The sequence below is a fragment of the Gymnodraco acuticeps genome, unplaced genomic scaffold (assembly GCF_902827175.1).
Source record: "Gymnodraco acuticeps unplaced genomic scaffold, fGymAcu1.1, whole genome shotgun sequence".
NCBI classification, from domain to species: Eukaryota; Metazoa; Chordata; class Actinopteri; order Perciformes; family Bathydraconidae; genus Gymnodraco; species Gymnodraco acuticeps.
In genome coordinates, this window is record NW_022989778.1 from 2,001,172 (window position 1) to 2,015,725 (window position 14,554).

Genomic DNA, 14,554 nt, shown 5'->3' on the forward strand with positions numbered 1-14,554 from the left:
GATTAACGTCCAATTAATCCTATTAACAGAATTAAGGAGATTAGGAGATATCCACAGACCGAAGAGGACACAGGACTGGATCACATCATTGCTTTTAGAGCCATATATATTTGTTCTTCTTACTTTTTATCGTCTTTAACTCGTATGCACCATGTATACTAAGACAAAGTCCTCGTAGCCTATGTGTAAACCTACTTGGCAATAAACCTGTTTCTATTTGGTTGTCTCTTCATGCTTCACGCGGTGGCATGCTCAGAGGTGGAAAGTATATTAAATCATAAACTGTAATGTGCTGTTGATTTTAAGGTAATTCGATTTCACTTACGCTACTATAATCCTTTATAAAGTAACATGTCATATTAGAAGACAAGATGAGACTTTTTTGAACACGAGTAGGCCAATATATTTCACTAAAATAAGAATAGGGGAAACATGGAAAACTATTCATGAGAAAATATTGCAGGCTTCAAGGATGGTGATTAATAGCAGCAGTTAACAGCTCACACCAGGTTGATGAAACAATGATTGTATTATTAATGTATCTATTGCTGTCCTGCTTCTTCAAAAACTGCATTTTAATAAGGGTTATTTTTATCTTAATAAGGCAAACATAGCATGCATTCCTGCAATACACTCTTCATGGCACTGGATGGCACCACTGCACATTAGGATTTAGAAATGTGTTTCGTAATGTCCAGCAGTCGTCGCTAAATCTGCAGTTTTTCTTTGCCAAAAATCAATCCCACAATCCCCACACACCGGCGGTGTATCTTTTGAATGGTTCCAGTCTGAAACGGTCTGCACACACAGAGGAGTTGCTCTTGAGTTTAACCCGTTTTTCACATTTTGGATTTACACACCTGAAGAGACCTCAAGCGTCTTCACAAAATGAATCGGTTGGTATCTAACTTCGCTGTTTAAATTGTGAAAACAAAGTAGTATTGCTGAAGCCATATGTTCCCTGACTTTGACGGCTAACTAGCCAGCTAGCTTGCATTAGCGGCCCGGCTAGTTACTTTGAACGTCTCCGTGTATCCTTGATAGCAGAGCTATAAGCTAACTACTGTAGTTGAAAGCTAACAAGCTAAGCTAACTTTGAGCTAATGGACGTAACAATACGCTCTCCTCCAACCGTCGGATGTCCAATTTGTCGCAAAACATAAAACCTACTACCTAAATTAACATGTTGTGACATTAGTTTTAGCTCACCTAGCTAACTTGTATCGCATCAGCCAACGCCTTTATAACTCAAATATAGCGGTTTTGTTTATCCCATTTGAATGTTTGCTTTTAGTCTTTTTGAACCTCTTTACTACATGCTCGATCACATGTTGTTGGAGGGGGAGCTAACCTGTTCAGTTATTAGGCCACGGAAAGTAACTGCAACTTTTTCCTCTCATTGTTTGTCCAACAGTGTCTCTTGTTGGGGAAGCTGGTAAGCATCTCTGGTATCAAGAAGTCTTAAAAGGTCAATAAATCAACCTTATGGCTTTCTGCGATCCTGCCTGCATTCTTCTGCTGAAAAGAACATGAAGCAGGTAGGGACATGTGAAAGAGCAATATGTCTTATTGTGTAAACAATTGTGTTCCTCATATCCTGGTGACTGTGAAGTAGAGTTCAGTGGTGTTGTAGAAGTAGAGATTGTAGTGGTGGCTTCATCCCCTATCCTTTCGTTTTAGGTGGATAATATAAATAAGGAAGATTTAGATAAAGAAAGGTGAGTCTCTGATCCACATCTGTTGGATTCATCTAACTATGAGCAATCACTCACTCTGTGTCCCACAGATCTACCCTCTCAGTCACTGGATCATTAAAGCACCTTTTCATAAACATTATCTCCTTGTCTGTGGCTTTTACATTTCATGGTTTTATCCATCTATGACAGCTTAGCAACAGGTTCACATTGACTGTCTTTTTTGGCAGATTTCAAGTCAATTACAGAGTACAGACCAAAGGAAAAGCGAAAAGACTGTCATCTTGCAAGAGGAAGGGTTGTCCATCGGTGGAGGTGGGCTTAAAGCTGCACCGCAGAACCTCAGATGTAGGCTGTGCCAGTAACCCCGGCATGGCCAACAAAGAAAATGAGCTGACGTGCTCCGATGATGTGCGGGGCATGCTCTTCAACGACAACTGCGGGCTCCCTGTGAACTCCGCAGAGGCCTCCAAGATGGCAGAGGCCAGCTCCAAGTACAGCAATTTAACAGAGGTGAGATCTTAAATCTATCGCTGATAATTGTTTTTGCTTATCTCTCTTGGGGTTGATACATCTGCTCCACTGATACTAACTGAATGCCCTTTGTGCATTGTTTTTCTTTACATTCAGATATCAAAGGACCACGAAGCGATGACTCGAGTCCTTTTTGGAAGGAGCCTCCGACTAAAAGTAGCTCAAACGTTATGGCGTAGAAACGCCAGTGAATTAGTGGCCTACCTAATAAGGTAAAAACACAAGTGACAGCTGGCTTTTGTGTTAAATTCTGATTCAAATAACATCTTTAACATTTAATCATTTGTGGTTTTACAGAATTGAAGACACAGGGGTGCTGCTTGACTGTTTACCTGTCTTAACGAACAAGTGAGTCTCATCTGAATGTTTGCCTTTTACTGATTCAGCTTCCCTTATCTAATGCACACTGCACAATACAGACCATCTGTGTTAAACAAGATCATGTAGCATAATTTGAGCTGGAACAAATGTTCTCGTCTAAATTGAAAATGATATTGATTATTAGGGATGCTCCGATCGATATCGGCCGATACTCACTCTCTACCGATCGATCGGTGCTCTCTAAACATGCCGATCGCGAGAGCCGATCGCATGACGTAAAATACATGACACTTTTCTCTGTGCGCGGCAAAACAAGCTCGCCAAAATGGCTTCACCGGTCTGGCATTATTTTAAGGTGTCCGAAAAAGACAGTAAAATAGCGGTATGCAACGTGAAGCAGAAATCCTGCAGCTCCGCCTGACGGACAGGTAAGCGCAGCGAAACACACACACAGGGAGAACCAGACCGCAGTGCATTTCCTCATATTCCAAATGAGAAATTACGGTAGCAAATCACCCGGTTCTTTACGACCAGAACTATTAACGGGATACAAACCGGAGGAACCAGGCATGGAGGGAGGTGCCAGAGACAGTGGGTGAAACTGGTAGGTTTTCGCCTGTTTGGGGAGTTTATATATATATATATATATATATATTGCTCGCATAAAATCCCCGGGGTTTTTTGCTTTGTATGTCGGGGGCGGGAGATTCATGTGATTGGTTGTTGGTCGTGTTGCTCGCAAAAAATCCCCAAGCTTTCAGACACGCCCAGCTCCAAGATTTTCAAGATTTTTGAAAAGCTGCTGTGTGGACGTACTGTAAGAGTTAGACCTAACACACTTAGCTATTTTATCTACCTCTGGAACAAGCTAAACTAGTTATTATAAATATATGTATTCTTCATTGTCGGGTCACTCATTACTGGATCAGTGAGCTGCATGAGATACTGACAGGCTGTCAGGAGGGAGGGAGAGAGGAAAAGAGAGCGCTTCCGCTAATTTCTCCCGTGTTATTATCCAAAGTGAATGTAAACTTGAATAATGTACATCATTTGAATGTAATAATTAAGTTGATTGTTGTTTGTGGAAGCTCCAGTGAATGAGCCCCATTAACTGAGTTTTAAACATCATTTTAAATGGAAGATTTAAAGTGATGTTTAAATCTTCCATTTGGGCCCCGCCCACTCGATCGGATCGGCATCGGCCGATACTGATTCCGGCGATCGGCGATCGGCCCCGAAATTGGCGATAGGAGCATCCCTATTGATTATAACAAGCTGAAATGCAATTAGACTAAAGTCAACGTTTAAGATTGTTTAGTTTTTTCCCTCCGTCTGCTCACATTTTTGAAAATCAGCTCACTAACTGTCTTTCTCTCTTGTGTTTTCTTGTTTCCCGTCAGTCTTCAAACTGAAGCACCATGTTTGTCACTTGGCTGCTGTGTTGACCTCATGCCCCTAGTGAAAGTGATTCTTGCCAGTAAATATGAAGAGTAAGTGTCCCTGTGACTTAAAACCTGTTTATTATGACCTGGAAACGTTTGCTAGATATCTTTAAAATTGTAATTTGACAAACTTGTCGGCTTTAATTGTATTTGTTTTGTTTTATTAACAGAAACATAATGGTGGGTTTACACTGGGTTCAATCCGTCATCAGGAAATGGTGGCCAGAACTCAAGAATGAGAAGAGACTGCGGGACAGTTCAGAAGACAGGTGGGCTATGCATGCTTAAATACAACCAAGACACACAGATACTTTCAATCTTAAAGGTGGGGTAGGTAATTCACTCCAGAAACACTTGTTATATTCCATGGAATGCTCTTAACATCCCGATAGCAATGAATATCTTAAATGCTTTGACAATAAAAACATTTCATCTGTGGAAGCCGTGGCGCTGTAAAAAGCACGACCAATCATCTGAGCCGGCCCGGCTAAAGTAACTGGATGGCCTACCTGCCTGTCAGCCTTCCATCTGTGCACAAACTTATCTCGTGCCCTCATTGGTCATGTGCGCATTCGTGTGTGTTGGAGGAGGGGCTCTGTGAGGAAGTCTGAAGGAAGTGGCAGATTTTTTTCCGGTTGTGTATTTTCAAATTCTAACGCACTCGAGCTGGTTTCTCCAAAATTACATACCCCACCTGTAAGCCTAACATTTCTCGTTTTTCACACTATCCAAATGTTTTATTACAACCAAAGGAAATGCTGCAAACTAGCCCAGTGGAAACTGAGCACAATAAACTTACATGAACAAGTCGGATGTCTTCATAAAATAAACAACTTTCTTCAGTGTTTCTTCGGAAAGACAAATGGCAATAACCTCCACATAGGATACTATATTTATTTTTAAGAAGCAGACTCGATATATCTTCCGTAATAATATAATACTTTGTGTTATTTATTGTTATTTTGCCATTCACTAATCCTGTTACTTCTTAATATTGCATTGGGGTCATGGTGAATGTGCATGTTGGGTTTTGTTATTGAAACAAATGACTTTGTCAAAATAGAGTTTACAATAGGCCTCGGGCACATTGCTGTGTCATTTTCAATAGGGAAATTCAAAATGGCACCAAAGATTCCGTTGACCACATTTGTACCAGTGTATTCACATCCTCCATTATTTGCCTAGTCATTTAAACAACGTGCAGAAAAAAGGCGTTTTCTCAGCGTTCAGTTGGTTATGAACCTCACCAAACTGAAATACTGATCATGGTATGAAAATGGGCACAAACACTTTTAGTTATACAGTAGACATTAATGAACTCAAGCATGTGTCTCAAATGTATTTTTCTGGTAAGACCTGCTTTTATGCTGCTGAGTTAAACGTGAGCTTGTGTCCGGAGGTCTTGTAGCAGAGCGTGTGTGTTGGTGTTTCTACGGTCACTGACTCATGTCCTGTTTGCACTCTCCACGTATTGCATTTGTCATGTGTGTATATTGATTGCAGGAATATTGAAGTCATGAAGCAGCGGCTGAAGGACTTGTGGAAGGAAGGAGCCCGGTCATGTTTGCTTCCAGGATCTACTGGAGAACTGGCAAAGGTGAGAAGGAGGACATTCATATATTACTTATCAGGGATTTTCAGAATAAGGAAGTTCCTGTTAATGATTTGCCTGGACTGGATAAGTTAAATTACATTTAACCATCCCTCAAAAGATGTATTCTTTAAATGTTCATTGTCAAGCTTTGCCTGGGTTGTCTGCTTGTTCTACTTTCATGCTCAACGTGTTTTGAGTTGAACATTGTGTCACAAAGACGCATTCTAGTGCTTCTGTATTTTCCACCCTTTGTTGATTTTGGGTAGACACTCCCGTTCTAAAAATAAACACCTCCAGGTCCTCTATAGGCTTACTGTTTGCTTATGGTTAATAGCATAAGCACATGTAATATGAGTTGAGTTTCTATTGTGGTTCATTTGTTTCTATATTCACATCCTGCAATTTAATAAAAGGATTTAAAGAGACGTACAGGTTATACAAGTCAAGAATTGGTTGCAGAAAGCCACATCCCCCTTTTTAATAGTCGGGTTTTGGTGTAGATAGTATTTAAATCATATCTTGTTTGTGCACTGTTAAACTCTCTGTAAAGACGACTAATGTGTTATCTCCTGTTCTTGTCGTAGGCCATCCAGTCTTATCTATCGCAGCTGCCCTGACAGCTGTTCTCGTAGCACTCTGAGGATGTGACCACTACTGCCGGATCATGTCTGTGTTTTGAACTTATAGTGATACCAGAGAAATGGATGGGCCATTCACACCCAAACCTCTTTTACTGGGAACGAACTTGACAATTCAGGCAACTCCCTCAGCTAGAGGTGGAGACTCTGAAGAAGGGCTGAGAGCCTTTCTGCAAAACACACACACACGGCAAACGACTGCTTCACATTGAAGTGGACCTTCCTGTGAAGGGGCATATTTAGTGGACCTCCATGAGACTGGGTGTAACGTCGCTCTATGAAGTGCCTAGCTCGTCGTCTCTCACTACACCACTCTTTGCCATTGAATGCAAATGCACTTGTGGATGTAATGAATGCTCCTGTTTTAATGTTTTTTCGCGCCTTGGTTCCTCTGAATCAGGAACTTGAATCAGCAACAGTCTTAAGTTATTAGAGCTCCTCCTGATTTCAATTTGCCTCTTCATGACATTCGACTGTATTACGCGTGATGTAAACACAAGTGATTCTTTTAATCTTTTAAATAAATTTGATAAAAATCAATAATGTATTCTTTCAGATTCTTTTTAAGGTGATCGGTATGTGTTTATATATTTAAAAGGTACAATAACAATGGCTCAGACAGATTAGTTTTTTAATTAGGACATCATTTGGCAAATGAAGCAGTCACTGTAAGGAAACAAGTAAACTTTTGGCATAGCTCTTCCCTTGTGATCTTGCTTAATAAGCCAAACTAGTTGTTCAGCTTTTCCTGTTTGTAGTTGGTACACTTCTTTTTGTTACAAGTTTATCAATCATAAGTTCAGATGTTCTTTTCATCATAAGTGTTTAGCTGTTAATGGATGCACAATCATGAAACTAGTATTACAAGTTCCCATCAGCAAAAACACGTGGGTTTGCTATCCTGGCTCCAAAATGGTGGAATGAGCTCCCCATTGACATCAGGACAGCAGATAGCTTACACATCTTCCGGCGCAGACTGAAAACTCATCTCCTTCGACTCCACTTCGAGGATACAATTACTAACAAAGCACTTGTATACTAATAAAGGACTGGCTTATCTATAGCCAGTTGAGTAGCACTTGAAATGTTTGGCTCTATGAAACCTGATGTACTTATATGATTCTGTTTTCTTCAAGTTTGTATCTTCTTGGTCGAACGCTTATTGTAAGTCGCTTTGGATAAAAGCGTCAGCCAAATGAAATGTAATGTCAAAGAACAAAATATTAGGTTTAATTAAAGAAAACCAACATATGACTATTTAGCTGTATATGTGTACGATTAGATCAGGGGTGGGGAACCTCCGGCCCCCGGGCCGTGTACGACCCGCGAGACCATTTGGTATGGCCCTCGAGGTAATTTATAAACACACGCAAAACACAAGCCTAACGTGTCATCACGTATATGTCTCGTCTGACAGGGGTGTAGTTCTGACGGGGAGCACCAGAACGCCGCTCCGCTCCGGCACTTCCAAAATGTGCAGTACCCATAAAGAGCCGTACACATGCTGCAGTTTTTGCGTGTCTGTGTCTTTAGTTGTAATCCCAGTGGCGATCTGTTCATCTGTCATACTGATCATACAGTCAATAACTTTGTTGTTATTAGCATCTGGTTAGCTAGCTATGCTAACGAATATAAGAAGCTTTTTCTACAACCAGTGAGGTAAAGGCACATCTTTATATGATCATTATAGTTATACAAAAATAAGAGAATAAAGTAAACAGGTATACAATATGACAGTAAAAAAAAGTTGTTATTAATAAACAAGAATACAGTTTGAAAGGTTAGTGATTTGTAAAATATCCATAAAGAAAAAGAAAATCTGCTTCCAGTTCTGTTTCATATGGGTGTTGAGAGATGTATCCATAGGTCTCCTCATGTTGCTCCCAAAGTGCACCAGATTGATGCTTTTAACTTCAACATTTAAAAAAAAATCTTCCCGGGGGAGCATGCCCCCCTGACCCCCCTAGAGGAGGTTAGGTCCCCCCCCCCACTTAAATCATGTCCACATGGATAGGAAACTAAATACATTTGCACACATCTTGTGTCCATATCTTTCTGTTTGGGTGGTCATGCCACAACTGTGCACGTGAATGCATACGTGAGTCATGGCCAGATATCTGGATTAAGAGGTTGCTTTTTCTTTGCACAGCATGAAAGAAAGGTGAAATGAATGGGCTGTGATTTTAGTATTTTTAAGCAGAGGTCAATAATTTGTACGGCCCTCGGAGGATGTTGAAAAAATTGAAATGGCCCTTGAGAGGAAAAAGGTTCCCCACCCCTGGATTAGATCATCCTTAACTCAATATTTGGTAAACATGTTGTTATTGTGTTTGATTTCATTTCAAACCCCATATTGTTTTAATATTAAGGATTAGACGTTCATTTGGTTGCATATTTGTTTGCATAAATATCTACCAAAATCTTCGTTGTCAGTGTTTTGGTTCATTTTCTATAAAGACAAAAACAAATCTTAATGTAAAAATGAAACAAGCATTTTCATTTGCTTTATCATTTCATATAGAATTGAAATTATATTTATTTGCAACTAAGGAATTATACAGCTGTACTGTATTCGTTTAAAAAACAACATTTATGAATCTAAAAAAATAACTGACTACTTTAAATTGTCATCATTTTTATTCTGCAAAACAATTGCTTATTACACAGTGAACGTCAACAGAGTGTGAACGTCGGTCTGGTCAATAAAGTTGTATTTGAAGTGACGTCATCTTCCGCAGAGAGACAGCTGATGAGCTCGGGTCTCTCGCTCCTTCTGTCAAACTGCTCCTGAATTCATCCAGTTAGACCACATTTTAATTTGATAAGGACAGTCGACATGTTGCACAGAGACAGAATACCGCTGCTATGGGTTTTCCTCCAGGCTGTGCTCGTCGTGGCGTTGGGTTTCTCTGACATGGAAACGGGGCCTGGTGGTGCAGGTGTTTCGGTCCAACAGCCCAATGGAGATCGGTTCAAAATCGAGGGAAGAGCGGTGGTTCCCGGGGTGAAAACACAAGATTGGGTCTCCTCGGCCAGAATATTCGTTGAAGGTGAAGAGTTCGTGGGCTTTGTGAGGTAAGAAACAGCTTTTAATACACTAACCCCTACCTAGCCTATTAGCGAGGCTAAGGTATCATTAGCCTCGAAGCTAGCCGGCTAACCGCACGGAAGTTGCTGTCGGCAGATGGCAATTTATCACCGTGCTAACTAACAGCTTAATATTTGTGAAGGTAACTTGTGCCAACATGGACAACAACACGGTTATTTCATTTGTACCTACCTGTCACTGAACTTAGTTGTGTATTGCATGTTGAGCTCAGCCAGGCCTCATTGTCGCTGTAACCATAACAAACCTTAGCTGCACGAGACACGTCTGTTGATGCAACACTGATGTTATGAAGGTAATATTCAGTTGTGGAAAGTTACTAGGTACATATACTCAAGTACTGTACTCAAGTAGACTTCTGACAAACGTGTACTTTACTTGAGTCATTGTATTTTATTCTACATAATGCGTCTAACAAGTGACATAATGTAATCTAATGTACTCCACTACGTTTTGGAGACAAACACTGTACTTTTAACTCCAATTCATTTATTCAACACCCTTCGTTACTATCCATGATAAATGATAATAATAGTACTGTACTGCTAATATACCTAGTATTTTACAAAGTAAATCATTAGTGAATTGGACCCACATTGATACACTACAACGTTGACATGCTCTTACGTGAATTTGTTAGTAATACAAACAGGATTCCACGTGTGAATACCCCACACAGTACAATCCATGCATTCACAACTTGCAATAAAGTATGTAAGAATCACCAGCAAAAGTGTGTAGGAAAAGTACTCAATTAGCTGGGAAAATGTATGTGATGTTTCTTCATTAATATGACCGCTGCAATAATGTGTATCTTGCATTTTACTGCAGTAGATGTTGTGCACATTTTGACTTTATTTTGTGGGGTTGTTTAATCTACAACAATGCATTTTATATTATACGATCATCGTGTGTGTGTAACTCTCTTCATGAGTTCAGAAAAACATTCCTCTTTGTGTGCGTTGTGCCGATGCATTTTCCAGATGATTCAAGAGCTTTTTTAAAGGGTATTTATTTTAAGAAGTATGAGCTTGTTATGAACTGAATTTATTACATGTGTATCTTGACTAAGTCCAATTTTTGTTACAGAACTGATGGCAGTTTTGCTGTGAATGACGTCCCCTCCGGATCCTATGTTGTGGAAGTTATAACCCCTAACTATAGATTTGAGCCAGTGCGAGTTGACATCACATCAAAAGGCAAAATGAGGTAAGACTTCCCTACAGTGAGAAACCCAAATGTTGGCCTGATTATTCGGCTTACTGAATAGAGGAAGCTCTAACCACTGAATTAACCATGAGTCATTTGACAGGGCGCGTCTTGTGAACTACATTAAGACCTCAGAAGTCATCCGCCAGCCATACCCTCTTCAAATCAGAGCAAATGGCCCTCAGACCTATTTCATGAAGAGAGAAACCTGGGGATGGACCGACTTCCTCATGAACCCAATGGTAAGGAAATTGCTTTTGTTTCTCTGAATATGTATGATCTTTACCCTCAGGAGAGATTTCTAATATGTGTTTAGATTGAGATTAGTGAACGTTTAGATTCATTCAGGAAAGCCTGAAGAACACTTTTAATTGTTTACTGTTATGCATATCATTTCCTCACCTTAATAGAACCAAACCTTCGCCTGATTACCAAACAGTAACCATTACAAATGCATTAACCAGAAGAGAGATTAACTGCCTAATTCAGTGGAGAAACCAAACTGTGTGTTCCTTAAATCTTCTTATTAGGCATCATTTGGTGTAGGTTGCTCGTGTTTGACTTCATTATCAGCATCATTTTACAGTTCATACCATTCTATACATACTGGATAAAAGTGTCAAAGATAGTTCCTGTGCTTCTGGCTCTCTTGTTTTAATGAATTGTTTCTGTTGCTCCTGCAGGTTATGATGATGGTTCTGCCGCTGCTGATCATCGTTCTGCTGCCCAAGGTGGTCAACACCAATGACCCAGAGATGAGAAAGGTAACGGATCCTCAACAGTCGGAAGAGTTGTATCAGCAATATTGGTTTTTCTTTTTTTACTATTACTTCCGAATTGTATTCCATATTTTATTCCATTCTATTTCTATTTAAATACTGCTATATTTTTACTATATTTTGTATTTTTCAATGTTATTATATTTTTCTTAAAATAGTTCTTTATCTGTGTTTTACATTTTTGTTTGACTTTTATGTCTGCACCATAGGGATGGGTATCGTTTGAAATTTATCGATTCCGATTCCGGTTCTGCTTATCGATTCCGGTTCTTATCGATTCCCCGTTTCGATTCCAAAATTGTAAAATAAAGAGGTCAAACGTTTAGATAACAAAAATATATTTATTCTTAAAAGCTTTAACTGAAATTGTTACTAAAAAATATACATGCAATACAAATGTATTGCACAATAGCTGTGCTTTATTTTAACTGAGCTATGCCTGTGGCAAGCTATTAACAGGCATTACACTTTGCCTTTTCTTTTTCTTTTTTAGTGTAGTGGAGCCTCACTTCAGAGTGTTTACCGCGACCTATCTTTGGTGTTATGAAGTGACTGAGCTCGTGAAATGTCTACGGGAGGGCGGGGGAGCATCGCTGCGGGGCAACTGTGGACCTCTGTCGCCTGTCAGCGCAATTTATATGATGCCGTTTAAAAAAATGAAGGGCGGTGCCGGCCGTCAGCGTACCGAGCCGGCCCGCTGACGACCGGCCGTTCTGTGATTCTCCAGGTCCGCCCTGTATTCCACCGGGTCACCGCAGCACCGCGGTGCAGACGGACCCGCTGGAATACAGGGTCTACCGCGTTTAGGAACCGTTAAGCAGAACCGAAATTGTGTATTTTGTATGGGTACCCGGTACCTGGCATTTTCTTATCGGTTCTCATCTGGAACCGAGTTTCGGTTCCCAACCCTACTGCACCATGACATCAAGTCAAACTCCTCGTACGTGTCAACCTACCTGGCAATAAACCTGATTCTGATTTCTCTCAGGTTAATAGGATTCAGGTTTATTAAAATGTATTAATTTTTACTAGTGTAATTTCCTGAAACAAATAGTCAGTTTCCTTCCACGTTAGCATATCATTTTGTGGGGGGATTATTTTTAATCAGTAAGGCTTTCCGGAGTCTGTCCCCAGTAGGGATGCATATCGTTGACTTTTTTACGATCCCGATACCGATACTCAACCGATACATATCGTGATACTTTGAAAATGTATCATCCCACAATTACTCCCATGAAGCGCTTTACGATATAGTTAACATGTCAAATGAATATTAAATTCAATTGTGGGACTTCTTGGACCTTTTAGTACTGAACAAACAATGAAAAATACATAAAATATATGAAGAAAACCGATTATGGAATATCTTTTATAACACCCGCCATCAGGTGTGCCGCGTGAATAGCACATCTTGTCAATGCAAACAGACCGTTATAGCACCGTTATAATTAATGTTAAACCTGAGATTCGACTAGAGAACAAATACATAATAGAATAATGGTCATGAGATCTCGGCATTGCACAAACAAACAAATCTCATCTTTAAAATCAACATTTGCCTTCACTGGTGAGAGAAAACAAATCCCATCACAGTTCATTTGTGGGACTTTTACCTTTCTAGTATTGAACAAACAATGAAAGATACATAAAATATGAAGAAAAACGATTATGCAATGAATCTAATTTATAACACCCGCCATCACGGGCCACGGACTCACTTTTAAAATAAATGTTTAAAGTATCGAAACCGGATCTGATTTCGGTACGGTATACCGTAACCGGTATTTCGGTAATACCGGATACCGGTATGCATCCCTAGTCCCCAGCCTTCAGTTCATCATCTACATCTGTGTTCATTTCTCTGCTGTCTTTACAGGAAATGGAGCAGTCCATGAACATGCTGAACCCCAACCCCGAGCTGCCAGACGTCTCCGAGCTCATGACCAAGCTGTTCTCCGGCGGCTCCAAGCCCTCCACTAAGGCCATAACCAGCAAAGGCACCAGGCCGGCTGTGAAGAGGAGGTAGTACAGCAAGTCCTCCTCACTCTGCTTAAAGAAAGAACGAGTTATGCCGTGGAAGCAAGATTTTTAAGTGTCATTTTTTTTCCCTCCGGGTCAATTGTACAGTTTCTCTATTATTAGATGTTTTAAGCACATCTTGATTTCTAATATGCTATTGGAGACTGAGAAAAAAATATGATCTTTTTCATACTGCACTGATAGAAATGTCTGAAACCCTGCAAAGCTGTTTTCCTTCATTTGCTCTATACTTTCTAAATGTGGCTCTGCTACTCACCCATCTTTTCTGTGCTAACCCTCTGGTGTGCTTTTTCTCTCCACTGCTGCTAATTCTACTACCTGAAAGAAATCATATATACAGAGATGTTCATGTTTTTTTTTTCCCCTGTGATATGACTGAATGAATATTACATGAATTTTAAGACTAATAAATCCTTATTTAAAAAAAAAGCCTAGATAAATAAATTTGCAATGTGACAACATGATAACAACTGTTTTTATTTCACACCATCTTTGTTTGAGAGGGGACACATGGCCTTCTTATTTTCTTTTAATTTATGTGTGGCATAATGTATGGTCAGTATTTCCATACTGTACATTACCACTGCTAATGGTTTACTAATTGGAATGTAATGATAGAGCTGTGTGTTTGCTATTAAAAAAAGTCGCTATTGTAACTTAACTTTTATTAAAGAGGAAAGCCTGGTACTGTCCATTTGTCCTTATTCTACATTAGGTAAAGTCCTTTTGTGCATTGAACCTGTTCAAATAAAGAAACCTAACGATTCCCATTGGAAACGAAAAAACCAACAATGCTAATCCATCTCTAAACATTTCCCCAAGCGACTGATACATGAAGACATTTAAAAAATAAAATAAAAAGCTCATGCATATCGCAAAGGATTTATTAAAACAGGTTGAGACTGTAGTTTTTAGCAAATGCTACTCAAACACGAGAACATATATCTATATGAGACAATTTCCAACTGTTGCACTTACTGTATGTACTTACAGCAGCATAATGTTTTTTGGGGGGATTTACTTCAAACCAGTTCCATGGTCATTGTAATAAAAACATGTAACCCAGTGAAAAAGAGTGCTTTATTCTTGTGATTTTTTAAGTGTTTGGACAATGGAGGGTTATGATAGGAGTCGTGTGGCGTAGTGGGTTGTCCGTAGGTGTTCGGATCAGGGGGTCACAGGTTCAAACCCCTGTGG

At 39.8% G+C, this 14,554-nt stretch overlaps 2 protein-coding genes across 2 annotated transcripts; both read left to right on the forward strand.

Moving 5' to 3' along the window:
- Positions 1–753: 753 nt before the first annotated feature.
- On the forward strand, positions 754–6,766 carry katnbl1 (katanin p80 subunit B-like 1). Its single transcript, XM_034220101.1, has 10 exons — positions 754–896; positions 1,415–1,538; positions 1,681–1,718; positions 1,925–2,207; positions 2,325–2,440; positions 2,526–2,576; positions 3,950–4,039; positions 4,162–4,260; positions 5,495–5,588; positions 6,170–6,766. Exons 2-10 carry the CDS (start codon positions 1,530–1,532, stop codon positions 6,200–6,202), a joined length of 813 nt encoding a protein of 270 aa, XP_034075992.1. The 5' UTR covers positions 754–896; positions 1,415–1,529; the 3' UTR covers positions 6,203–6,766.
- Positions 6,767–8,927: 2,161 nt separating this feature from the next.
- On the forward strand, positions 8,928–14,405 carry emc7 (ER membrane protein complex subunit 7). Its single transcript, XM_034220033.1, has 5 exons — positions 8,928–9,298; positions 10,419–10,538; positions 10,642–10,780; positions 11,222–11,302; positions 13,194–14,405. Exons 1-5 carry the CDS (start codon positions 9,060–9,062, stop codon positions 13,341–13,343), a joined length of 729 nt encoding a protein of 242 aa, XP_034075924.1. The 5' UTR covers positions 8,928–9,059; the 3' UTR covers positions 13,344–14,405.
- Positions 14,406–14,554: the final 149 nt, after the last annotated feature.

Excerpts from the sequence above, each read along its gene's own strand:
- emc7 (XM_034220033.1), top strand. The coding sequence starts at position 9,060 with ATGTTGCACAGAGACAGAATACCGCTGCTATGGGTTTTCCTCCAGGCT. Across the intron at positions 9,299-10,418 it reads GAGTTCGTGGGCTTTGTGAG|AACTGATGGCAGTTTTGCTG; the intron begins GTAAGAAACAGC and ends TTTTTGTTACAG. Across the intron at positions 11,303-13,193 it reads ATGACCCAGAGATGAGAAAG|GAAATGGAGCAGTCCATGAA; the intron begins GTAACGGATCCT and ends CTGTCTTTACAG.
- katnbl1 (XM_034220101.1), top strand. Across the intron at positions 2,577-3,949 it reads TTACCTGTCTTAACGAACAA|TCTTCAAACTGAAGCACCAT; the intron begins GTGAGTCTCATC and ends GTTTCCCGTCAG. Across the intron at positions 4,040-4,161 it reads CTTGCCAGTAAATATGAAGA|AAACATAATGGTGGGTTTAC; the intron begins GTAAGTGTCCCT and ends TTTTATTAACAG.